The 23,980-nt window shown below is 44.0% G+C and overlaps 5 protein-coding genes across 20 annotated transcripts in view; 2 read left to right on the top strand and 3 right to left on the bottom strand.

Moving 5' to 3' along the window:
* The window catches only part of poln (polymerase (DNA directed) nu), a 63,222-nt gene extending 52,337 nt beyond the window's left edge, over positions 1-10,885 (bottom strand). For 8 of the 11 annotated variants that reach the window (XR_003462219.1, XR_003462223.1, XR_003462224.1 and 5 more), the window contains exons 1-7: positions 10,722-10,879; positions 6,174-6,348; positions 5,617-5,704; positions 5,174-5,512; positions 3,878-4,950; positions 2,534-2,649; positions 42-839 (exon numbers count right to left, since the gene is read on the bottom strand). Coding sequence is in view for 3 of the 11 variants with exons in the window: in XM_019271597.2 (XP_019127142.2) it covers positions 42-839; positions 2,534-2,649; positions 3,878-4,950; positions 5,174-5,512; positions 5,617-5,704; positions 6,174-6,306 (2,547 nt within the window). In the remaining 8 variants the exon portion in view is untranslated. Of the gene's footprint in view, positions 1-41; positions 840-2,533; positions 2,650-3,877; positions 4,951-5,173; positions 5,513-5,616; positions 5,705-6,173; positions 6,349-10,721 lie in introns of all 11 variants that reach the window. The other 3 variants (XR_003462226.1, XM_027277351.1, XM_027277346.1) reach the window with 3 other exon arrangements.
* On the bottom strand, positions 6,473-10,714 carry haus3 (HAUS augmin-like complex, subunit 3). The gene is made up of 6 exons (XM_019271596.2): positions 10,600-10,714; positions 8,468-9,490; positions 8,170-8,379; positions 7,724-7,956; positions 7,332-7,617; positions 6,473-6,976 (listed from the first exon to the last, which is right to left on the bottom strand). The coding sequence occupies exons 2-6, from the start codon at positions 9,455-9,457 to the stop codon at positions 6,746-6,748; spliced, it is 1,950 nt and encodes a 649-aa protein (XP_019127141.2). The 5' UTR covers positions 9,458-9,490; positions 10,600-10,714; the 3' UTR covers positions 6,473-6,745.
* A 255-nt stretch (positions 10,886-11,140) lies between the features above and the next one.
* Positions 11,141-14,808, top strand: LOC104932914 (prostaglandin reductase 1). Its single transcript, XM_019271582.2, has 9 exons — positions 11,141-11,253; positions 11,599-11,715; positions 11,803-11,848; positions 11,937-11,996; positions 12,383-12,550; positions 12,962-13,235; positions 13,388-13,493; positions 13,673-13,791; positions 13,920-14,808. Exons 2-9 carry the CDS (start codon positions 11,610-11,612, stop codon positions 14,028-14,030), a joined length of 990 nt encoding a protein of 329 aa, XP_019127127.1. The 5' UTR covers positions 11,141-11,253; positions 11,599-11,609; the 3' UTR covers positions 14,031-14,808.
* A 1,718-nt stretch (positions 14,809-16,526) lies between these two features.
* On the top strand, positions 16,527-18,516 carry txnb (thioredoxin b). The gene is made up of 5 exons (XM_019271598.2): positions 16,527-16,677; positions 17,541-17,645; positions 17,736-17,801; positions 17,998-18,063; positions 18,154-18,516. The coding sequence occupies exons 1-5, from the start codon at positions 16,654-16,656 to the stop codon at positions 18,214-18,216; spliced, it is 324 nt and encodes a 107-aa protein (XP_019127143.1). The 5' UTR covers positions 16,527-16,653; the 3' UTR covers positions 18,217-18,516.
* Positions 18,432-23,980, bottom strand: part of svep1 (sushi, von Willebrand factor type A, EGF and pentraxin domain containing 1) — an 83,680-nt gene continuing 78,131 nt past the window's right edge. For 5 of the 6 annotated variants that reach the window (XM_027287005.1, XM_027287003.1, XM_027286996.1 and 2 more), the window contains 5 exons: positions 23,367-23,537; positions 21,419-21,514; positions 20,632-20,727; positions 19,876-19,969; positions 18,432-18,879 (listed from right to left, as the gene is read on the bottom strand). In XM_027287005.1, coding sequence (XP_027142806.1) covers positions 18,849-18,879; positions 19,876-19,969; positions 20,632-20,727; positions 21,419-21,514; positions 23,367-23,537 — 488 coding nt within the window. In that variant the 3' untranslated portion in view covers positions 18,432-18,848. The remainder of the gene's footprint in view (positions 18,880-19,875; positions 19,970-20,631; positions 20,728-21,418; positions 21,515-23,366; positions 23,538-23,980) is intronic. The other variant, XM_027286999.1, reaches the window with a different exon arrangement.

The raw sequence follows: 23,980 nt of genomic DNA, 5'->3' as shown, positions 1-23,980 counted from the left end.
GCTGTTTCATCTCATTTCAAGCATGTAAAAGCTCCGCTCACCTGCTCTGGGTCTAACTGAGTTGTTCCGTCTTGGTACACCAAGGTTAGCACCAGCGCTTTGGCCTTTCCAGCCTTCTCAAGCATTTGCATCTTCTCACCTGGGTTCAGTTTCCCAGAATCCTTTATTCTGGCATCGGATGTCAGGGTTCCACTCAGACAGCTAGCTTTGGGTTGGTTCTGGGGCTCACTAACATCAGCCGCCGCGTGGGAAATTTCTGGCCCACTTGTTCCCTGGGCAGCCTCACATTTGGCCCGCTTGTGCTTGAATGGCTTACCGACCACAGAACATGAGCCGTGTTTCGAAGACCTTTCTTCCAACTTAGTCTGCCGGATTTGTGGAGTTTGCTTTGAGGCATTTGGGTCTTTTTGTACCCCTAACACGTCTCCTGTTTTATGTGAAGGACTGACTTTAGTCTGAGGTTCTGGGGGTACAGCTGGGAGTTCAGCGATTGATGCTCTCTCCAGCTCGTTAATTCCCCTTTCCCCTGTCTTATCTTGTGAGTAATGAGGTGGCTCCCATTTTGGAGGACGTCTGGTGAGGTAGATTTTAGGAGGGGGGTAAGCATTTTGGTGCTGATGAATTTCAAGCTTCCTCTTTAAGGGGAAGGAGGGGATGAGGCGAGGGTGATGTGGATTAGTTATGGAAATAGGTAGGGTGATGTTTTCCTGTTTTTTGCTCGCTTTTATGACATTTGAGGACAACTCCTGTGCAGAGGAGGAGTGATGTCCGGCAGCAGGAGTGCTTATCGGGGCCAGTGCCACGCTTGAGCTGCTCCCTCTGATACTTCCATTAGCAGTCTACAGAACAGAAAAGGGGAAGGGTGTGCAGTCAGACAGGGACGTAGGAAACAGAGAGAACAGGAGACGCGAGGATACATTTAAAAAGGATTCATCCTGCAACATCAGAAGCACTTGAAAACAGACTTTGGCAGTCGGAAAATCAATAAAAAAAAACCAGCAAATCAGCTTAGAAGACTCTGCAGAATGACGAGAAGAATACAGCTTTATTGAGTTACTCTCATTCATCTTCTGCGTCTAGTGTGAAAATGTGTGAAAGGCAGAATGAAAGCTGAGAAAGTAAACAGGTGAGCAAGGAAAGTGAAAGCCAAAAAAACAAGCAGGACAAAGAAAAAGGGTTAGGACACGAGCAGAGGACTGTTATACACGGTCAGCCCTCAGCGCTGTCCCAGACAAAAACACAGACAGTCGAGACACTGTCTGCCTGATAAACCGCCCCAAGTTGTGTCAGTCAGTAAAGAAGAAAAATAAAACTCTGCTTGTGCTGGCTGGATGACAATGAATATTTGCGTATGTTCAATGGACAAATCCGACAGATTAGAGAGGTCAAAATAAACAGGCTTGGCTTGGCTTGATAGAAACACATGTATATTATAATGTAACTATGAGTTGATGATGATAACAGTAATGTTATGATCCCACAGAAGCCAGAGAAGTGGGAGGATGAGGAAAAAAAGGTAAGATGAGAAACAAGATAGACGGAAATTTGAGTCTGATCTCCCAAAAAGTACACCGTCACCTCTCTGTAACCTTCCCTGCATCTTAAAAACATCTCTATTATTCATCTAAATTTATGCAAAAAGCACTAAGCATGTAAGCACATGCACTCGAGGTAAGGGACGCTGTGTGAGCCGGTGTGCATGATTCTGCATAGTTGTCAGTGGGAGGCTCGGTAGGTAGGAATTCCTGTGATTCAGCTCCCCGAGGAGAGTCTTCCTCATTTCCCAGTAAACACAACCCGTTTTCCTGCTGACAAAGTCATGAACCTCCCCCGGGTGCTGTGCTACAGGATATAGATAGAAAACTAAGGCAGGCCGTGGCCCGTAGCCCAGTACTGGATGCAGGAGAGTGTGAGAGGATGAATGAGGGGAGAGAAAATGAGCTGGTGTGCTTGCTGCTGATTGTAGCAATACTGTGAAGTCCTGCTGTCCTCTTTCTATTGCTCTTCTTTCCCTCCGTCTTTCAGCCTCTCCCCGCATCCTTTCTTTATCGCCCTGCCCACCATCTCTCTCTCTACCTCCCTTTATAGTTCCTTCTCTTTGCTGCTCTCTCCTTTTTTTTCTCCTCCCGCAATATGTATCGCGGACTACTTTGTCAGGACTTTTTTTTTCCCTTTTGTTTCACGACTCATCGGGGAGCTATCACTTGTCAGCGTTTCACACAAGCCAGATTGATTTTTATGTGCATCGATGAAATAGAAGCTTAATCCCTTTTGAGAGCAGCAATTTAAATTTTCAGGACTTTTTTTTTTTGATGTGTTGCTGCTGTGTACACGGTTTGATGTTGTCTACAGGGATTACGGAGGTAGAGTGGGAGACAGAGAAAAATAAAGATGCGTCAGTATTTCTGAGAGAGAAAAAAGTAAAGTGTGAGCAAGTGAGGCACACTTAAAGTGGACAAACTTATTTAGTAAAGGCTCGCTGTCATGTCATACAGTCCTGATAATCTCACAGACTTGTGCTATAAAGACTCACTTGTACATTGTCATGGTGCTGGTGGTTCCCATGGAGACAGGGAGCTCTGAACCCCGACCTTTTTACCCCGCACTCCTGGAACAACGGCTCCGAACCACTTTCTCCACCCGAGTCCTCTAGAGGGGAGGATGTAAGAGCATTTCTATCACATCATCACTTTTCAGACGCATCCTCAATCAATGAACCCACTGCACTGCTGTTGCGTAAGCATGTCTGACTAAGCATGTATGCGCAGTGTGTGTGTGTGTGTGTGTGTGTGACAGGACAAGGTCAGCCAGCATGTGAAACCCTGGCTCAAGATCAAAGCGACATTTGGTTACGACACAACTCGACGGCGTGACTTGTTTGTGCGTTTCTGTGAGCTGTGGAGTGTGGGTGGTTGACTCAGCATTGTCTCAGCAGCTGAGACTCAAAGCTCCCCTTCCTGCGGTCGTAATGTGAGCAGGCACACAACATCTCTCGCCGGTGCTGAGTCGCCTTCAGCTCTGCTCCGTCATTGCCACCGCTCTAATGAAAGGAAGATGGCTGAAAGAGTCGGGCTCCACTTGAAATACTTTAGCACCCCCTAGTACTGTTTCTCTGAACTAGTAGCTGGCACACAGAAAAGGTCCCTGCCATCTTAATTTGAGTTCAAGAATAAATTCACTTTATGTCCTGGGCTGAACTTTAGCACTTGTTAAATAAAGCAGTTTAACTACAAACGAAGTCCTTTGTTGTCATCATGTCAATCGCTTCCGGTGAAAACTGCATACATTTGACTTTTAAGTGTAGCTTTATACTTTTGTTCTGTAGTAGGACGTGTACACTTCCATGTACGTAATCTGAAACTCTGCAGACCCCGTCTCTTTATTGTAATACAGCAACAACAACAGCAACAACAGCAACAACAGCAGCATTGTAGTAATTCTCTGCCCCTTTAAATACGTCATCTCCAGAATACTGTTAGACCCAAAAGATTAGAGCTGCTGCAAGGAGGCCTCCAAATTTAGTGTTTAGATTAAAATAAATTTGAAAATGTAGATCGCCTTATACATTTAAAGCTGGTTAAATATGCAACAAATATGCAGCATGGAGTCCCTGCTCTGTCTGTCCATCAATGACAGGGTTCTTAATCTGAAATAAAAGTCTCCAGGCTGAGTGAAGTCTTAATGTGGTTACAAAAATGTAAACTGTAGTTGGGACAGGCACATACAGTATATACAAAGGTGTGCTAGCACTCTCTAGTGGTAAATGCTGTAAACTGCATTTGTATTTATTTAAAAGTTGAATTAAAGGTTGTCATCGTAAAGAAACAAAGTCAATGTGACACAGTGTTCTTACAAATAAGGTCCATCGTGTTCTTACCTGTAGCTATAAACTCATTACTGTCCACAGGTGGATTCACTGACTCATCTCTGTCTCTGCCACTCTCTCCTGCCTCACACCATCTCTCTCTTGGTTGGATGTCAGAACAAATGTGTGATTCTCTCTCCGTCTTATCTTCTGTCCCAGCTATTTTCTCGTCTGTGGCTCTCTCCGGGTTATCAGCCGTGTTGTCACCCAGGACTAATTTGATCTCACGCTGCACCAGTGAGATCTCTCTGTGGTGCTTCGGGTCCTGAGGGTTTTCAGCTTGGCGGCTCAACTTGTGGTCTGGGATCTTTTTTGGACTTCGACCATGACATCTCACTGACATCTTGCCAGGTTCAACTTCTTCGATTTGAGGTGTTTTAACCGTGCACTCCCTTAGCTTTTCTCTTTCAGTATCACAGTCAAAGAATTTGTCCATTGCACTTCCACTGCTCTCTGAACTAGTCTTCTTATTGGTTGTCAAGAGCCAAACTCCTGCCATTTCACTGACTGACTCTGTTTCATTTAGCAGAGTTGGACCCCTACGTAACTCATCTACCTGTATTTCCTGTCCTGTGTTTGACATTTGTCTTGTACTTTCTGAATCCGCTATGAGCTCCATCCTCTCCTCCCCAACTAGATTTCTCATCGGCCTTGGTAAACATGCATCGCAGCAGGTCTCCTGCGTCGTGACAGAGCCACCGAGAGTCTGATGTATCCCTCTAGTCTTGATTGTTTCGCACTGTGGTTGTTGATGTCGCAGGCCTCTATCTTCTCCTCCAGCGGGGTTGGAGGGAGTAAGCTTCCATTTTTCTCGACCGTCTGAACCTACAGCCTCTTCAAGTTCATTCGTGGGGACGTTCCAGCTCTCTGCAACTTTCTTTTCTTCCCGTGCACCTGCTATGTCATCACGAGTCCTTTCACTGGCTTTAAAGCTGGATGAAAGTGGCTGGCAAGCCAAAGAAGAAGGCTCCCCTTCATGGGTATTAGGCAACAGTACATCCTCAAGAACCCCGTCGTGCAGAGAAAGAGCGCGGATGAAAGATGGCCTGATTTCTTCTGTGCAGCTACGGGAGTGAAAAGACAGACTGTGCTAAATTTATAATGAAAGCTTTTCAAACAGAAGATCAGAAACACATGCTGAACTTCAGACTGCTTTAGCATCACTCTAGTATCTTAAAGGGGAAACACCAAAGCAGCAAAATCTTCTCTTAACCCCTGGACATGTCTGCGTACATGAAACACTCTGAAGCTTGTTTCATGTATGCATAACAACCAGAAAATACTGTCCTCATTCCCCTTGCTACTTACTTTCTCCATGGTGTGGCTTGACGTTCCGGTATTTTAGGGGACAGGGTGGAGAAAGACGCTGCTGTCTCAGTCACCTCATGCTGAGGGAAAGGCAGAGACTGGCCGGACTGGTAAGCAGGGGGCTCAGAGTACTCTCTGTGGCAACAAATCTGCGAGTGCTGATAATAGGCTTCAGTCTGAGATGGCGGCCTTTGGCGAGAGGAATCCCAGCAGGAGGAGGAGGAACAGGATGAGACCTGGGATGAACGGGGGAAGTCTGGTGTCTGCGAGGACCGATAACAGGTCTGAGAGCTCTGCCACCGGTCGGAGGAGGAAAATACCTGAGGCCTGGACCATTGTCTTAACCAGAGCAATGGCAAAGGGATTTCAGTACAGTAAGGTCAACAATGTCATTGTGACAGCAGTAAGATATTAATAAAATGAATACTCTCTACTCTACTCACCGGTCTGCGTCTCTGCTCTCCTCCTGACTCCTGGTCCAGCTGCTCGGAGCCGGAAGCTCCCTCTGGCTACCATAATACCTCTCCACTACTACATACATACACAACCAAGGAAAACCATAAGCTCTCTGGGAAGAAGAATCAATAAACTGAATATATAAAGTATTAAACAATATAAATGCAATGTCTGTCTGTTATATACTACGGAAACCAGGCTGGATAATTAATACAAATGTTGGTTTTGTCAAGCATTACGGTAGGTCACTGATTTATCAACTCCATAACACCTACAAAAGGCTAAGAATAACAGTAACCAAGAGCAACGCTCAATATCTGTTACCAATATTTTATAATCATGCCAAATGTTCCTGAGCTACAATACTGGTTTCACCAGTGAAAACATTGTTGAAGCCGGGATTGAAAATGTCGAGATGAGATGAGAGAGAGGTGTTGGCAAAAAGAGAAACCAGTTAACTTGAAGTCCCTGTTTCTTTTTTGTCCTGACATACTGTAACAAGCTTTAAGTAAGAATTTCTATTTATACTTTTGCCCTGACTGACTTTGCCTGTGATTGTAGGAGTAGCTGTGGTTGCGTCTGCCTGCCTGCAGACTCTGGGACCGCAGTACAGCCAGGATCATCTGGGCCGCCTGGGACAGAGGTCCTGAGTACAACCTGCTGTTAGACTGCTCCATCTGTTCCTAAGCTCTCTCTCTACCTGAAGATCTTTGAATGGCCTACACAGGACAAAGGGGAGAGTTAGGTCAGTTAGACACAGACCTAAGAACTGGAGTCAAGAATACGTATACTGGTAACCCACCAGAAACAGACTTTGATAAAAGAAACTTTCACCACTAAACATCCATAAAGATTTTACTTTATTTAACAGGTGACTTAAGACAAAATGGTAACAAGGACATTTTAGATCACAAGACAATGAATTCATTAGTTTTTTTAAAAATAAACACGTTAAAATGAATCCCAATAAAGTTTTTCCCAAAGAGGAGTCGGTGAAGACTCGAGGGGTTGAGCTACATTGAGCCGATCACGTCCTCTCTGGAAGACCAGAGTGTACTGGTCCAGGTCTCTTCAAACTATAGAACACATGAAGCCGCCCGCCCGTTCTGGCAGGTTTTAGTGCCGCTCTCTCTTCCCCGCGGCCGTTTTGCCCTCCAGATCTTCGACTATTTTCTGCAGCAGCCGTGCATCCAAGTGGAAGTAGATGTATAATTCCCTCTGGCGCCTGAGGAGGGCGTTGCGGTCCAGCTGAGAGCGCTTGGCTTTAGCCTCCCCCATGATTTCTTGCATTACGTGCTGCAAACTCTGCAGCTGAGAGTCTGCTTCCACCAGCTTCAGCGTCAGCTCCTGTAGAGACGAAGGAAGAGGGGGGGGAGAATACATATGAACCTATGAGGTATCTAAACTGTCTAATGGCCAGCTTTAATCATCATGAACATCGAACATAACTAGTTAAATGTGTCAAATATTCTCCAGCATTGTTCCTGATACTGAAGTTTGCATCATGCAGCAGAGAGTCATTTATCATGCAGTGCTTTCATACCCAAAGTGCATCCAGAGATGATGTATGTGAAAAATGTGCAAAAGAAAAAAAGACATATTGTGCCACCAGCTTCCCTCACCAATAGTGAGTAATTTAAAAGTCAGCTGACTCACATTAAGGAATATCCTCAGTGTTTAAAATAGAAGGAAACAAACCCACCTGTGCGTTGGGACAGAGCAGCTCCTGGTCAGTGAAGGCCGTCGGACATACCTGCGGCCCTAAGACCAGCTGCTGGAACTCAGTGTACATCGCCCTGTGCAGCGCCTCGCAGTCGCCAGAGAGGCGAGCGGCTGTGTAGCATTGCTCCCGGCCGGCGCCGGCTAGTGTGTCTCGGGTGACCTGGAGGTTTCCCTCGAGGTCGCGAGCAGCCTGGTTCAATGCTTCGTACGTCCTGAAAGGCTCTGATCGACCGTGGTCTGAATCATGGTCGAGGATCTGGAGCAGTCTGAGGAGAGAGTTGCGTACAACAATGACACAGCGTGTATTAAGCGTGTCAAGGGCGTACAGCGGCCTACATAGCACCACAGTGTGTATGATCTGAGTATTCTTACCTGCTGAAGGCTGCGTCCCTACAGCTGATGATAGGGTTGGGTCTGGGGTTGATAGCCAGGTCGGGGTGTGCCATTGACTCGATTCTCAGGGTTGCTGCTTCACCTTCCTTGACCAGTCTGCTGTTTACTTCTCCCAGCTGCTTAAGACACGTCCTCCACCTCCTCAACTCCAGCTCTTGAGCAAGGTGCACTAGGTCGAAGGACGCCTTCTGGCGGAGGAGGTAGTCACGTACCTAGGAGGAATAATTTATTTTTAATGTCACTATACTTTCACTTCGACACATGGATCAAAACCATGATTTTTATGTGATTAATTATTCTTTTGCTGAATGTACTAAGTTAAAAGGTCACTCTTAAACACGAGGACAAGTCAGAGCTGATTGATGGCTAACCCTGACCCATGACGTGTCTGCAAAAGACAGAAAAAAACTTAATCACCAACTAACCTGATCCTGTCTGGAGGTGTAGTAGTCCTGCCTGGCCAGCTGCAGAGCCAGGTCTCCCCTCACTATTGGCACGTTAAGCAACCTGGCGGACTCCCTAAGGGCAGCAGGTACCGCTCCATGAAGCAGAGACTCCAGCTCAGCCTCCACGACCTGCAGCTCCTTCCTGGACACGACCTCGCGGACGTGAAGTGAGGAGGAGGTGGAAATGCTCTGGTAGAGTAAAGAGACAGATGTGAGGGAGAGCTTGAGAAAAGAAGCACAAAGTCTAACAACAGCGATAAACCGTACTTCTCTTCACCTTGGTGTGAGAGGACTTCTCAGAGAGCCACTCCATCGCAGCCTTCACACTCTCCTCCTCCGCTGTGGCCTTCATCAGTTGGTGCTGGGCGACGATATGAGACCACTGAAGTCGGGCCATCTCTGTCCTCCTGCGCTCCACCAATCGCTCCTCCCTGTCTGCCCCTTTGTGCCCGTTCTCTTCCTCCTTCTCTTCGTCTTCACAAGAACTGAGGTCGAGGACCTGGAGGCGCTCAGAGCAAGAAGTCTCAACAATGTCAGAGATGCCCTGGAAGAAATGCTTCTGAGTGAAGGCGGTGAGTGTTTTAGTGTTGAGCCCCTCCTGATGCAGGTAGGGATCCAAGGGCAGCTGAGAGAGGAGAACGGTCGGGTTTGATGGGGCCACGGCTTCTCCTTTTCGCTTGGCTTCGGGCTGAACTGGGAGATATGAAGCCAGTTTGTTCACCTCGTCTGTTAGGCTTTGCAATACAGAGTTGGTGTCGGCATTCTCAGCTCCAATGCAGGCACCGGCTTCCTTTAGCTTACACGCAGCGCTCTCCAGCTCCGCACTAAGGCGCAGCTCGACATCTGCACGGGAGGTGGCCACAACCTGCAACTTGTTATAGCGTCGCTGCTTCAGCTCCTTCTCTTTACGCAGCGCCTGGAGCTCTGCCTCCAAGTCCTCTACGGTCACGTCGCCCTCTGCTGCGAACACAGAGGACGAAGATGAAGAAGCGCCGCTCCCATCCGAGGGGCCGATGGTTTTTAGCACCTCGCCCAGGGCTGCTTCATCCAGGAGTGGTTTGCCGGACTTCCGCAGCTCGTGAAAGGCCCGCGCCTCTTCCGTGGTGAGGACGTTGCTCCGGTTGAGGGTCCGACAGACAAAGCGCAAGAAGTGGAGGTTCTCCGGGGCGCAGTCGAACAGCCAGTCGAACTCGGAGGCCTTCAGAGATGATGCGCCGGGATAACCTAGACGGCCCAGGGCCTCCACAAACTGACCCCCGTCTAACATGGTGCTTCAGCACTCTGTGCCCCCCTTATTGTGCTAGTCAAAGTGGATTATAGAGGATTAGATAAAGAGAGTGAGAGTATATCACAAAGCACATTCATAATCTCTTATGCTCATGCGACTCCCGAGCTGATTTGCATTGATTCGGATCAGGGGATGGATGCAGGCAAATCAGCTGCCACAACACCAACATCCACCTCTGCTCTTCTGTCGAAAAACGCTCTTCTGCAACAAGGAAACATTTCCTAACACTCGACATTGTGCCAGAGTGACCGCGAAGCACACAATGACATGCCGGAGTGCGTTGGTTGGTACTCGTTTCCTTCTACACAGTTATAATGTTCAGTTTTTGTGGACGCTGTTTTAAAGTGAAACGGTTTGATGGTGTGCGTGTGTGTTGACTTGTATTATGTTGTATTGAGACGTGTTTCTAAATTATTGCCCTTCACATTCATATCTGTAAACATAGCTCAGTATAATGTAATACAATGAAACAACAACACAAACAACCAAAATGACAATAAACATCAACAAAATCTAAACGTTATAACCAGGTCAAGTTTATTATTATTATCTATTATTCTTATTCTTCTCTTGGTTTTGTTGTTTTGTTGTTGTTGTACTATATTATATTATTACCTGTTTAAAATCCACCTGAATCAACTGCATTGTCCTATTTTAACCTGTTTTTAATGTTGCTTTCTTGTAATTTGATACTTTTATGGCTCTTTTTGTTTGTTTCTGTGATTTGCTGCCTACTCTCATTTATTGTAAGGTGTCAGAAAGGCGCCTATGAAATAAAATGTATTACTATTATTACAAAAAACTAATTTTAAGACAACAAAAACACAAGAAATCTCATTTTTTTCATGACAGTATACTTAGTACTGACAATACATTGTACACACTGGACTTTAAGCTGTGAAACGTTTACATTTATTTTGACTTAAGTGTGCACTGTGCGGTTGTACAACGTAGGAAACATTCCTGCTTAAGACAAAAACATAACAGGTAAGAGTTATGATATATAAAAGCTGTTTTCGCTAATAAATACTGTTAGTTTATTTATAACTGAGGTGTATTTGTGTCTAACGTGTTTTGCTTGTCATCTTGTTTTTAGCATACTAACAGCTACTAACACTTACCGTTACCGAAATAACAGCTTAGAAAGTACAGCTAGCCCACAAACCACCACGTCTCTTGTCGAGTATTAATGCGTATCGTGTTTTCTAACCACTAAAAGACACATGTTGACTCCAATACTCACAGTTTTATCCAGTTATTCTGTTAGCATCCCGCCGTCCGAGCCGCTGCTCTGTTCGCGCCAAAAACTTCCAAACCGCTCACGTAAGGCCCGACGTGACGTGACGTGACGTGACGTGCTCCGTCATAGGTTGGACGCTGCGCTCAACTTCCAACCAATCAGATTTAGCGCTTCAATCTCCACCGCCGCCGGGAAGTTCAGCTCTTTTTAAAGATTCGTCTCTTTTGACTCGCCTCGCTTTAGAAGAGCCCGACTCTCAAATCTGCTCTTCTAGCCTTCTATATTAATCAGCCCTAATTTTAGCAATTATGAATGATCTGTCTGCTAGTAAGCATCATGTGCCCATCATCAATATAAAGTCCCGTCCGAAGATTCGGCTCTCCCCGACAGCGAGTCGGCTCTTTGTGATTCGCTACAAAGAATCGGCTCGTGAATCACTCCCTCCCAGTGGTTGCTGCATGCTGGTTTCAGGTCCTCACTCTCAGTTAGCTCTCTTCTTCTTCTTCTGCGACTTCTCTGTGGACAACGACGACTGGTGAGTTATTTTACCCGCAAACAACACATGTTGTTGCACACTGAGTTGCTTTTTCCTTCTTCATTTTTTCAATGCGTGCATGTGCACGTTTCTGCAAGTTGAATAAATGACTCTATAATTACTGTTTACACTGCACATAGACTAATCTAATCTAGAAGTGTATTTTTAAGAGTGAACAGTAGAATAACTCCAACCTGTGCTGTTTTGATGAGAGGAAATCAGATTTGATGTTGCAGTTTCACACACAGACTGTGTATTAAAAAGCACAAAGTCGAACCTTTTTCATGATTCATAAGATCATCTTGATTTAATTTGATATCAAACCAGCTGCTCTGTCTCTCGCAGCAAAACAAACCATGGTCCAGGCAAAGTCGTGGATCCTGACCAAGCACTTTGACGGCTTCCCGAAGGACAGCAACTTTGAGCTGAAGGTGGAGGAGCTCCCTGAGCCCAAAGATGGAGGTGAGATGATGTCACACCATCTTTATCTTGTCTTGAAATGATCAGGATACCACCTGTTGGTAATGTCTCTCTTGATGTTTCCTCCAGAGGTGCTTTTGGAAGCCGTGTTTCTCAGTGTGGATCCATACATGAGGTGAGGCGGATCATGAGGCGTTCAGAATTATGGTTATCATCGGGCAGGAATCCGGAAAATGCATATCAAATGTCATATTTGTCTCCAGGCCGTTCAGCAGGGTTCGCATGCAGGAAGGCGATGTGATGATTGGAACTCAAGTGGCCAAGTAAGGAACATACACACACACACACACACACAGGAATGTCTTTTATCTGTCACAACACATGTACTGGAGCAGACCCCGTCCTGCACCTGTTCTTTATTACTGAAACAATGATTCACAGAAAGCATGAACGAATAATTGAACGTTCTTGGCTGAGTGTTCAGACGCTCGGGCTGTTGATAAACATGCAACAGCAATTACTCAGTGACCGAAGATCATTCTCAAACCCACATGTTGTGTATTTGCTTTACTTTGTTGCTAACCAAAGTGCATGAAAATCAGTCACAGTGCATAAACTGAAGAGTACTTTATATTCTGCATGTATGACATCAGTGTGGCGTGAGTAGCGGCAAGTGACACCACAGACTTTTTTGTGTTTTTGTTCGCAGGGTGCTTCAAAGCAATAACCCGGCATTTCCCGTGGGAAGCCACGTTATTGGTCGTTGCGGCTGGAGAAGCCACACAGTCTGCGACGGGGCCGACCTCACTCCCATCATGCCTGACTGGCCCCAAGATGTCTCGTTGTCGCTGGCTCTGGGTGCCATCGGCATGCCGGGGTAAGGCAGATGTTAGGGTGCCTGTGTGGGTAAAAATTTAATGATTTAATGCATCAAATCCAGTTTATTGTGACAGTCTAAACACAGGAAGTCAGCTATATAAGTGTGAGTAGCAGTGGGCCGGCTTGAGCTACACCCACAACAGAAAGAGAACATCTAACCTTCCCTGTGTAAATATTTAATGAACCAGCCGATTTGGAAAAAGTATTTCCATTTCACCGCTAATGTGAAAAGGCCGGTCAAAGAGAGAGAGTTCCTGAACAGCTGAGTTTCATTTTCCTTTGAGAAAATAAACCAGTAAGGGTCCAGATGCTTTGTCCTGATGACCTCGCTATGGAAGCACTTATAAAGAGTTTAGAAAGTGGAAAACACACTCTCTCTCTCTCTCGTACTCTCTCTTGTTCTCTCCAGACTGACGGCTCTGTTGGGGATAGAAGAAGTCTTGGGACTCCAGAAGGGCGAGACCCTGCTGGTGAATGCAGCAGCGGGGGCGGTGGGCTCCTTGGTGGGCCAGATCGCCAAGATCATGGGCTGTAAGGTGGTGGGTTCAGCGGGGTCTGACGCCAAGGTGGCTTTCCTGAAAGAACTGGGCTTCGACGAGGTCTTCAACTACAAGACGGTCGGTTCCCTGGACGAGGCGCTGAAGAAGGCTTCTCCAGAGGGATATGACTGCTTCTTTGAAAATGTAAGCCATGGTGATGTAGTTCCAAGGCCTTAAAGTGTTGATATTTATGCTCTTTCTGTGTATACAGTGAGAATATTCAAGCTTTCAGGTGTTTTTAGTGTTACTTTTGATCTTTTTAGTGATTTTAAATGCCACTTTTTCTTGATTTTTAGGTGGGAGGCCCTTTTTCAAGCGTCGCCATACAGCACATGAAGAACTTTGGTAGAATAGCCGTGTGTGGAGCCATTTCCACCTACAATGACTCCACACCTCAAACAGGTTTGTACCTTTAACTTCCGTAACAATAGACCTCAATGCATTCCTGAAATGCAGTTCAAATTTCACATGTTCACATGATTTCTCACTAGAGGGCAGCATTGTGTTACCGAAATGCCAGAGGAGACGCATAAACAGACTTTTATCTTGATGAATGTGTCTCCTTGGACTACCCCTCCTAGGTCCGTACCCCCACCTCACCATGATCTTCAAGCAGCTTAAGATGGAGGGCTTCATGCAGAGCAGGTGGGAGCACAAGCACCCCGAGACCCTCAAGAGGCTGATTGGATGGTTGAAGGAGGTCGGTGACTGAAAATAATTAATCATGACGCTGGATCCGGTTCAGAATTTGTTTTAGTAAAGATTTAATGTCATTTAGTGTTTCTGCATCCTTGTAATTACTGTGATTGATCTATTCTGCATCCGCAGGGCAAACTGCAGTGTCGGGAGCACGTCACCAAAGGCTTTGAGAACATGCCAGCTGCCTTTATGGGGCTGCTGCAGGGAGAGAACATCGGCAAGGCTGTGGTCGCTGTCTGATGCGGGAAACGCAGGATCGACGGAGGAGATGAATCAGTGTTACAACCCTGTTTACAGAGATGACACAACACTGTGTGAAACAGAAACAGAAACAAAAAGTGATGATGGGAAAGCTCATATTTAATTGAAAACAGCAAAAAGACGACTTCTCAAATAGAAACTGAGAGCTTTTATTGTTTTTGGAAGAACATAACAATTTGAATTCCAGAGAAAACGAGCACAGAATTTCCCAAAAACAATAAAAAAAGTTCTCAGTTTCAACATTTTATGAAGAGTTTTTGTGCCATTTTCAATTAAATATGCGGTTTCAATGTTTTCACATCAGCATTTTTACATTTTACATGGCGTGCCAACATTTTTGGAAACAGCGTTATAATAATAACCAACACATAATTACACTATTCACACATGAAGGACAATAGACATTTAGAAGTAGATATTTTCATACTAACGTGTTAGACGTCTGTTAGACTCTGTTAGAGTTTAGTCTGAAGCTATCCGTTCTTTAAAATTCAGATGTGGTGGATTTTCATTCATAGTACGGCACTTTTACAAAATAAAGTAAAACAAATGGACAGTTTACTTCAAAATAATCCAGATTTGAGACAGAAATCTGTCATATTAAACTACATATTTGTAATAATTTAATACATGTTTGGGAGAGACCACTGCTGTGCCAGCAAGTACCTAGATGAGCTGTGTAGATCTGATGCCTTATTCTCTGTATTACCCATGTGCTTTTATATTTACTGTGAGTTAATAAAATTTTGAGGGAGTCTATCATGTCATGTCTCACTTATGTTTTCGGTTTAATGTGGCTATGACTGTGAGTATCTATACAGTTTAAATCTGCTCTTAATCTATGCGTGTAAACAGGAAAAAGAAATGCTATTGAAGATGTGTGAGAGTCCAAATAATAGAGCGGGCAGTGTTAGCCTCCAGCTGCCATGTGTCGCTTTTTGTTTGATCAGGAAACGGGCTGTATTTTTAGATGCTAATTTGAATTTCATAAGGTTGTGGTGGTAATAAGAGCCCCGGTGCCATGGTTACGTACAATGTTGTCGGTCCAGTAGAATAGCTCAAGGTTTACCCACTTTGGTGTAGTAGTGAGTGAGTGCATACCTACAGTACTCACACTGTGGAAAATGTTTAATTTTCACTTAAAATAAGGCAAAGAAGCACTTTATCAAGATTTTGTGGTCATCCAGGGTCTATGATCAGAACTGCATGCAAGACAATGGTCTGTTATTGTCAGCAGTCTGCTGTAGTTGGCCTGTCATTGTCAAGGAAGTGGAGGTAACTCTGCAGTGTGTGGATCCAAACAGGAAATATTAGGAAGGGAGGTGCGGATCAGAAGCTGGATACAGTTATAGTCAGTCATAATGGAAGGGAGTGGCACTGATGTGGCACGAGCTGCAAAAAGTTTGAGAAACACTGTGATAATCTATAAAACATGCATGTATGCAAATGTTTCAAATCTTGATTCTTTATTAAAAAAATTGGGTTCGTTTAGTTTCACTATGGAAACATGCAGAATATAAATGAACACAGGAACAAACCAGTGTGATGTCATGTTAACTATTCCCGGAACGTTGCTTAGCAGCATTACGACACTGGAGCTGGGATGCACTGAGTCAGTCCATTACGGTAAACCGAGAATTTGTCTAGTCATTGTGATTTGGTGTACTGGTTAACCAGAAAGTAGCAACACCCAACAGCGACACACGAAAACATATAGAGTGAAGTCACACCTTCAAAATAAGAGTAGATAGATAGATAGATGATAGATAGATAATAGATAGATAGATAGATAGATAGATAGATGATAGATAGATAGATAGATGAAAACAAAAATAAAAAATGGACAAGGACACTTAAAAACATAAGATAAATAGGTAGAAAAGGTGCAGTGGCAAAATGATGGTAATGATGATGATTGATGGTAATGTTATTGTTTATATATATATTATATATATATTATATATATATATATATATATATATATATATATTTATATATATATTATATAATAGTATATAATAATAACAGTATATAGTAATAATAACAATAAGATATTATCTACAGAGATACACCATGGAAATGTGTCATATATTTAGCAATGTATAATATGTGTATATATACACTATATGATAGATATATAATATATATAGTATATGTGCACAATAAATACTTGACTATACAAGATATACATGCTATAAATAATATACTATGAATATAAATATGTAAATAGAACTTGCAAAAAGATAAGAATATTGTACAAATGTAGTTTATATTAACACACATCACTTATGATGTGAAGTATGTTGATGTTCCAGTATTTGGAGTGTTGAGTGCAAAAGGTGGCAGGTAGATTTAGTTTAACTAATTGTGTATTCATTCTAAAATATTTACAGAGGATAAACTTATTTGATTTTAACAGAGGCGTTGTTTTTATGAATTAAACTAGACTTTTATTTTGAAACCTGCCTTCCGCTCTAGTCCGGCCTGACGCTTGTGTAACTTGACTGGCCTTCACAATAAAACGCGTCGTGTTGCCGTGCACGCAGCTTACCCGCTCTGTCTTTCACCCCGTGGATACGACGCTCGCTTCACCACAGTCATCATGGTTCGCGCAGTGGAAACTTTGGTAAGTTGTTATTTTTTTTTTAATTTTAAACATTTACATCTAAACACGGCGCTCTTTTATTTTTTAAATTCTTTCAACGGTTTTTTTTTTTTTAAACCAACGGCTGCTCGCTCGCGACCAACGGCTGCCCCTCCTCTCTCTCTCTCGTGACCGTTCAGACGAGTTAATTTAATGATTTTTAAGCGTTTTTAATTAACAAAAGCAGCTTTGAGTTGTTTTTTTAAAAACGGTGATATTTAACGAGCTCTCGCTGCTTTTTTAAAAAAAAAATGTACGTTAACGGATGATTCAGCACGTTAACCGCCCGCCGCCATGTGTGGACTTCTTGTGGAAAAAGGCAGACAGACAGAGAGACAGACAGACTTTTACTAACGACAGACAGCAGGAAACTTCATAATCCGTGTCGTCGGTCGTTCAGTCGCCAGTGAGTCTGTGTTGTCGGCTGGTAGTCGCGGAGACGAAGCTGTACCAACTTGTGGCTAACGTGAAGGCGGCAGCAGGCCGCTGGACGTTCAGGAGAACCGACACCTCGGTTCATAAATTTAAATAATGCGCTTTCTGCAGGCTGCAGAGGGAGTGTGAGTGCAAGTTTAACACGTTAAAACATGTCCTTTTTGTAATGCAGCTCTTGTTTTTGTGGTAAAGTGTTGAAAAGTTGTTTTTTTTTCTCCCCTGGCCTAAAATCACAGCTTTAAGTGATAGAGGTTTTAAGTGATAGGATGGAGGATCCTACAAGGATGTGTGGGATGATCTGCTTACTGAAGCCTAAAAGTGAAAGGGGAAACGCCTTTTTTCCAAAGCTATAATTGAGTTCAGGTTTAATTTGACTCGTCAGAAACAGTTTCATCTGTTGTCGTCTGCAGGAGGAGTTCAAAACCATCCTGAAGGAGGCTGGAGACAAGCTGGTGGTGGTGGACTTCACGGCGACATGGTGTGGACCCTGTAAAAACATCGGCCCCGTGTTTGTGGTGAGTTGTCCGTCTTCCAGGAATTTAACTGGACGGCAATATATTATTTTACCGACAATCACGTGTCGACTCTTCTTCTTCTTTTTGCAGGAACACTCAAAAAAGCCCGAGAACCAGAACGTGATTTTCCTGAAGGTGGACGTGGACGACGCTGAGGTAAGCGTGTGTTTTTACTACGACACACATCCGAGCGACGAAGTCTCAGGACTGACGCGTACACGACTTCGGTGTGTGTTTTGTGCCTCACTGCTACGACGTTTTTGAAATAGAAAAGCTTTTCACAGCAGTTTGTGCGAATGTGTTTTCCGTCTCCGCTCATCCCTCTGACTGCTGTTCCCTTCGCTCTTCGCAGGAAGTGAGCACGCACTGCAACATAAACTGTATGCCCACGTTCCAGTTTTACAAGAACGGAGAGAAGGTAAGCGTTTGCACCGCTTTGTCGTCCGTCTTTGACGCGGCTTCGTCTCCGATCGGAGGCTGTAACCGTCCGTGTTGTTCTGTCTTTCAGGTGGACGAGTTCTCCGGCGCAAACCAAACCACACTGGAAGAAAAGCTGGCACGTCATAGATAATTTAGAAAAACAAACGCTGTAAATGCTGTACTAAGAAATTCCAGTTTCATTTCTGTATAATAACCATGACGTCTTCTATTCTGCACACGGACAAAAATAATCCATTCCACTCGTGTATCTGTGACCTGCTGTCGTCCTGTCAGCTGAGTTTGTGCGTGTAGTGACCGTCTTTACAACAGACTGGCATTTGATTAAATCCTGATCACTACTTTTTAAATTCAGTTTTTATGAGGAATTGGCTTTGCACCTGAACGTTCTTTGTCACATTATGTGGATTTAATAAATGAGGATGAGACACAGGAGCGTTGTGCTGTTCTAATTCACTTCAAATGCACCAAGACGGAAGGTTTAAGGGTATTTTATGCTTTAATAAAAATGTGAGAATAGTTTACACATATACATTGGACAATCACATCAATAGTTTTTACACATCGTACAAGTATATAGCAGCATATGTTTAATACTGTTGAGTCTCTATATGAAAAAATACAGCTTTATTTTACAAACTGGTTCTTGCTTTGCCCTTTTTTTGCGGAGGAGAGATGAGAATGAATTGGTTTACAGGTGTGTCCGTTAACTATACAAGAGTTCCCTTCATAAGGTGATTCACATGGAGCTGAGCCGAACCTTTTCTAGAAGTGATAGTATCCTGATTTCCTTTTCCTGCAGAGAGACAAAAGAAGAAACCGTATTCAGTCTGTGGCTCTTTAACGGACACTTCTCACAAAACAAAGGCTGAACACACGAGGAGTTAAACTGGACGTTATTATTACGAGAGCTTCCTCGGTTTCTGTCTGTCCTCAGCATTCAGGGGTCAGATGTCGGCATTGTTTCGGTGTGTACGGTCGAGCTTTGTTACACGTTATCATCAGATTTCCCGTAACACTAAATGAACTGCATGTAACCTGAGCTGAGGATGCGCCTGTACGTGGCAGGCTGTGTTTAAAACTGCAGCATCTTGTTGTCTGAGTCATATTCTCCTGCAGCCTCGTTTTTAATGTGATTAATGCGCTGAGATAATAAAAGCGGCTGCACCCTGAAGTAAAGTAACGACTGGGCAGCTAAAGTAGGCATAGATTTACTCATACTCACCGATTTAAAAGCAGTTTTTCAGGCACGCAACATCGTTTTTATTTAATTTCAGCTACGTAATCCAGTAGACATCTGATTTATTGACACAAAGTTCATAGTTTATTCCAAATCTTTAGGACTTTACGTCTAAAGTCCAAGCAAAGAAGATGCAACCAATTTAAGTAGCTGACTTAACCTGACTAGTAGTTACTAAACCTGGTGTCGACTTTACATCTTCTAATTTAGGAGCAAACCTCTGCAGGTTTCTGAAACCAGATCATGATATTTACAGGCACATAAGCACGATAGCACTTAAAGAGCTGGATGTTAATGTACAGTGCTAGATGTGATTTACTCTAATGTCTGAGGAAGCAGGAAACAGCTTTCCTCTCATGATAAATGCATCACTTTGTAACGGGACGGCTGACCGCAGGGATGACTCATCAAAGCTCGTTTCAGCCACAGTTTGGACGGCGTGCCAAAGACGAGCTCGTTCTGTGTGTGTGTGACCGCGGTAACGATGGAAACCTACAACAAAAACACGGCCTGTATGTTTCTGTCTGGTTCTGCTTTCTGTCTTGTCGTCACCTGGAGCAGTCGTGTCCGCTCCACCCCGGACTGCAGTGACATCTGTTCGGCCTGATGCATCTGCCTCCGTTCAGACAAGGCGATGAACACACAGCTGTGGACACACACACACACACACACACACATCACAGTCATTGTTACTGGAAGTAGAGGTTTACATTAGCAGCCATGTGATGCCAGCTTGTGTCACCTCTTCAGGTCAGAGCAGCCTTTAAAGGGTGTGACTAAGTGTGAGTAAATAGATAGAGAAGTCAAACACTTCCGGCTTCTCCGGGAGGACATATCAAAGCCTCAGAGCTCCGGTTAGCAGATGATCGTATCAGCTGAAATCATATATTCATCAGACTTGTCAGTTACCAGTCGGTGAAGATAAAGCGGAAATGGAAAGCTCGATAACCGAGTGATACAAGCTTCAGGTTTCCAGTCGAGTCATGCCCAGAGGGAACTTTTACACCAGTACAGAGGAGAAAAGTAGAAACGTGTGTTCTGTGTTGTCAGACCAAAGAAGAAAGTGTTGTTAACCACCCAGCCACATCTGAATGATTAAAAATATCAGTGAGCAGCTCCAGGACTGGATCTACCTCATGCCTTTAGTATATATATATATATATCGTGTGTTTGTGATACTTGTAACTGCGGCTGAGTTTCCCTTCAGGGATCTCTAAAGTAATCTATATCTCTCTCTGTGCTATTAATACACGCAGCAGGCGAGCACACGTATCAGCCTAAACATCACAGACTCGAACATGAACTCACCACTGTGACAGCGCGTGCCCGTCCACCCGCTGGGACACTCGCACTGGTAGGGTGCTACGCAACGGCCTCCGTTCAGGCACGGCAGGATGCAGATCGCTGGTTTAAGAGAGAGAGAGAGAGAGGGTGTAAACAGGAAGTCATCTCAGGTCATCGGCCCTGTTTGTTGAAGTCCAGAACTTTTCAAACACTTTAACTGCAGGCTTGTTTTTGTACTGACAAAGCAGTGATCCATCTCAAGTTACAAGACGACGATCCAGAGGATCGAGTCACTGCAGTTCTTGCACCTTTAACGTTACATAACGTAACAGAGTGGCCGCTTTGATTGAAAGGTAGGTGCCGTTACAGAGACAATTTTTTAAATTATCCAGCAGTAGGAAGAGGCAGGACTGCCAACATGACGGCTGTCAGCGGCACAGATACGCCGTACATTTCTTTATACTGTCAGCAAACAGCAAAAAACTCGACATATTCAATTTACAATCATAAATGAATCATTTGAAATGATGGAATCGGTGACGTGAATGCAAACAGTTCTTGTTGAGCAACAGATGAAATATTTATAAAGGGTTGGACAGTGTTTGGTTGGCGTGCAGAGAATGAATGAATGACAATGGCATTTTTCCGGCTGAAAACAACCATACATTCCTTTATCCGTCCCCATTGTCTGCTAAAACCTGCTCGGCCAGCTCAGTGGATTCCTGTGTGGGAGTCTGTTGTGGTCGCAGTGGGATCATGTTCTGGCTGCCGGTTCGGTGTAAACAGAAGATGAAGACGATTTAATACTTACGCTCCTCACAAAGTCGGCCCATCCAGCCCTCAGGACAGGAGCAAGTGTTGGGCCGCTGACACGCACCTCCGTTCTGGCACTGCAGCCAGCACACCGCTGAGAGAAGACACACAAAGGCATATCAAAGACTGCACGTACAGAGATACTGTTACATTCAGCGTCTTCCAGTAAAATAAGAAAACAGTTTTAAACTGGATTTGTTTTTGAACGTCTTGGCCATGCAGCCTCATGCACTAGAACAGAGGAAGCATTCACAGCACAGATTAAATTCCTCCGTATCAAAGACAACGACAGAAACGCCCTGAAAGTGTGTGTGTGTGTGTGTGTGTGTGTGTGTGTGTGTAGACACTGTGTGTGTGTGTGTGTGTGTGTGTGTGTGTGTGTAGACACTCAGCAGCTGTTGAGGAAAGGCCCGCCTGGATCCAGCTCTTATTTTTTTTCATATGTAAAACAGGTGTGAGGCTTGATTTGAATTTCATGATGCACGCGGCGGTTTCCGTTTCTCTTTAAAGCTCGAATGTGTGTCAGACGTCAACGAACCGCACACACACACACAACATTTACTGAAGATGATACGTTATTGGTTTGATTGGATTAAAGTTTGATAGTTTGTTGAAATGTGCCGTCTATCAAACTTTATTCAATTGATGAGTAAACTTCCTGTTTTAACAACCATTAATAAATGGTTAATTCAACTTTACTTAATATTATTAATGCTTTATTTATGTTATATTTAGTTTCTAAATCGTATGAAGTGAATCAGCAGCAGTTTATATGCTGTAGTAACTATTTGTTAATGATTACCAAATGGTTTGTAAAACATCTATAAACATTATCTGCATGGTTATTAAAAAGATCTTGTAATGGTTAATGCATACTCTGTAAATCATAAACATATAAACATCGTGATGTAAAGCTGCAGCAGATGTTTACAATACTTTGTGAAAGGTTTACCACACAGCTCAGAGCACATCATAACCTGTGCGTGGGAACGATGAACGTGTTGATGTTATCGATTATTTGGAGGCAACACGTGTTCATAAAACTGTGTAAATGGATGATTAATGCTTTATGACTGCTGTCGTTAAGTGTGATTTATTAAATTGTTATTTTTAATGAAATGTTGACTTTGTTTGAGATCCGTCATAAACAGACCAATTAACAACAATAACAAACTACATTACAAATAATTAGTTAACGTTGTCATTTCATTGTAAAATAAATATTACATTTATTAATGATTACAGAGCATTACTAATCTGTTACACCACATTACTTAAAGCTGTATTTTCCTCTCCAGTGATGTTTGTAAAGTCTCAAACGAAGCTTCTCTAACGTTTGATCCTGATGCCGTTCAGTGAAAACCAAAGTTCTGGCTGTAAAGCTTCACTGTAGATGCAGCAGAGATATCTGGACATGTCACCACACGGTGTGTTTTTATCCAAACCATCCGCAGGAAGAAGAAAAAACACACCGTTAAGGTAATATATCACTCCCTGAAATCCAAAGCCCACAACGTTAACATGACGGAGGGTTTGTTCTTGTTTTAACGGGACTGGATCCAGGCCTGAGAGAAAGAACTCGTGAATCTTCACATGTGAGAAGAAGTGCACAGAAAAGGTCATCAGTCATGGTACAGCAGGAGGGAAGAGGCTCTGTGGTGAAGCTGACTTTGAAAGGTTGATTCAAACCACACCCTTAACTGGTAACAGGTAAAGAAATAGTTCGTAGGAACTGTTTTTGGACTACGTCAGCCGCCTGACATGACATGCAACCAGTGTGAACCCAGTAGCAGTAGGCATTAGAGATGTTAATGATCTCCTGTTGGGGGGTTGAGCAGGAGCAGTCCAGAGAAGAATTAAAAAGCTGAGAAGCGGTGCAGCAGTCAGGTGGAGCAGGAAGCGTCCTGGGAAAGAGCGGGAAGAGTCCTGAGGCGTGTTCTCTCTACCTCTGCACGTGGGAGGCGGCGTCCAGGTGCCGTTCTCCAGACACCTGCTCCTTCCGACGCCCTCCATGGCGTAGCCGCCAAAACACGAGTACGCCGCCACGTCCCCGAACTGGAACACCGCCCCCCGCACCACCCCGTTGGCCACGTGGAGGGGGGGGCCACAGGACACCCCTGTACAACAGCCCAAGATGGAACGACCCACGAGTTAACTCACTACACGTCTTTTGTTGTTCTCTCTCTCTCTCTTTAACTGCTGCCTCAAATCTCTGATTAAAAGGTCAAATAGAATAATCACTCGCACAGTTCGAGCATGTCATCTGTTCGAGCAAAGAGGAAAGTGAACAGGGGGTGGACAGAATAACAGAAACACCTTACAGTACAGTACAGCAGCTTAATAAGTAGTAAGTAAGTTTTTTTGGAGGCCGTCTTTCTTAAAGAAGCTTCTCTGACTCTGGGATTGTTACGTCACATTAAAAGTGTTTGACACTCATGTACCAGCACTACAGGAAGAAACTTTACTCTAACAAACAAACAAACAACTTTAGAAGTGACTTGAACTTCTGTTGACGTCGACAAGAACTGAGCAGCTTCCATTCCTTTGTAAGGCGTTTCTG

This window comes from Larimichthys crocea, chromosome I (assembly GCF_000972845.2).
Source record: "Larimichthys crocea isolate SSNF chromosome I, L_crocea_2.0, whole genome shotgun sequence".
NCBI classification, from domain to species: domain Eukaryota; kingdom Metazoa; phylum Chordata; class Actinopteri; family Sciaenidae; genus Larimichthys; species Larimichthys crocea.
Note: the sequence above shows the minus strand (reverse complement) of the source record. Positions and strands in the feature narration are given on the sequence as shown.

What these genes read in the sequence shown, in the direction of transcription:
- haus3 (XM_019271596.2), bottom strand. Translation starts at nt 9,457, where the DNA reads ATGTTAGACGGGGGTCAGTTTGTGGAGGCCCTGGGCCGTCTAGGTTAT. An exon ending in ACACCTCCAGACAGGATCAG is followed by an intron (nt 7,957 to 8,169) that starts GTTAGTTGGTGA and finishes TATTCCTCCTAG; the next exon opens with GTACGTGACTACCTCCTCCG. An exon ending in AGGGACGCAGCCTTCAGCAG is followed by an intron (nt 7,618 to 7,723) that starts GTAAGAATACTC and finishes CTCTCTCCTCAG; the next exon opens with ACTGCTCCAGATCCTCGACC.
- LOC104932914 (XM_019271582.2), top strand. Translation starts at nt 11,610, where the DNA reads ATGGTCCAGGCAAAGTCGTGGATCCTGACCAAGCACTTTGACGGCTTC. An exon ending in CCCTGAGCCCAAAGATGGAG is followed by an intron (nt 11,716 to 11,802) that starts GTGAGATGATGT and finishes TGTTTCCTCCAG; the next exon opens with AGGTGCTTTTGGAAGCCGTG. An exon ending in ATGACTGCTTCTTTGAAAAT is followed by an intron (nt 13,236 to 13,387) that starts GTAAGCCATGGT and finishes CTTGATTTTTAG; the next exon opens with GTGGGAGGCCCTTTTTCAAG.
- txnb (XM_019271598.2), top strand. Translation starts at nt 16,654, where the DNA reads ATGGTTCGCGCAGTGGAAACTTTG. An exon ending in TTCGCGCAGTGGAAACTTTG is followed by an intron (nt 16,678 to 17,540) that starts GTAAGTTGTTAT and finishes TGTCGTCTGCAG; the next exon opens with GAGGAGTTCAAAACCATCCT. An exon ending in TGGACGTGGACGACGCTGAG is followed by an intron (nt 17,802 to 17,997) that starts GTAAGCGTGTGT and finishes CGCTCTTCGCAG; the next exon opens with GAAGTGAGCACGCACTGCAA.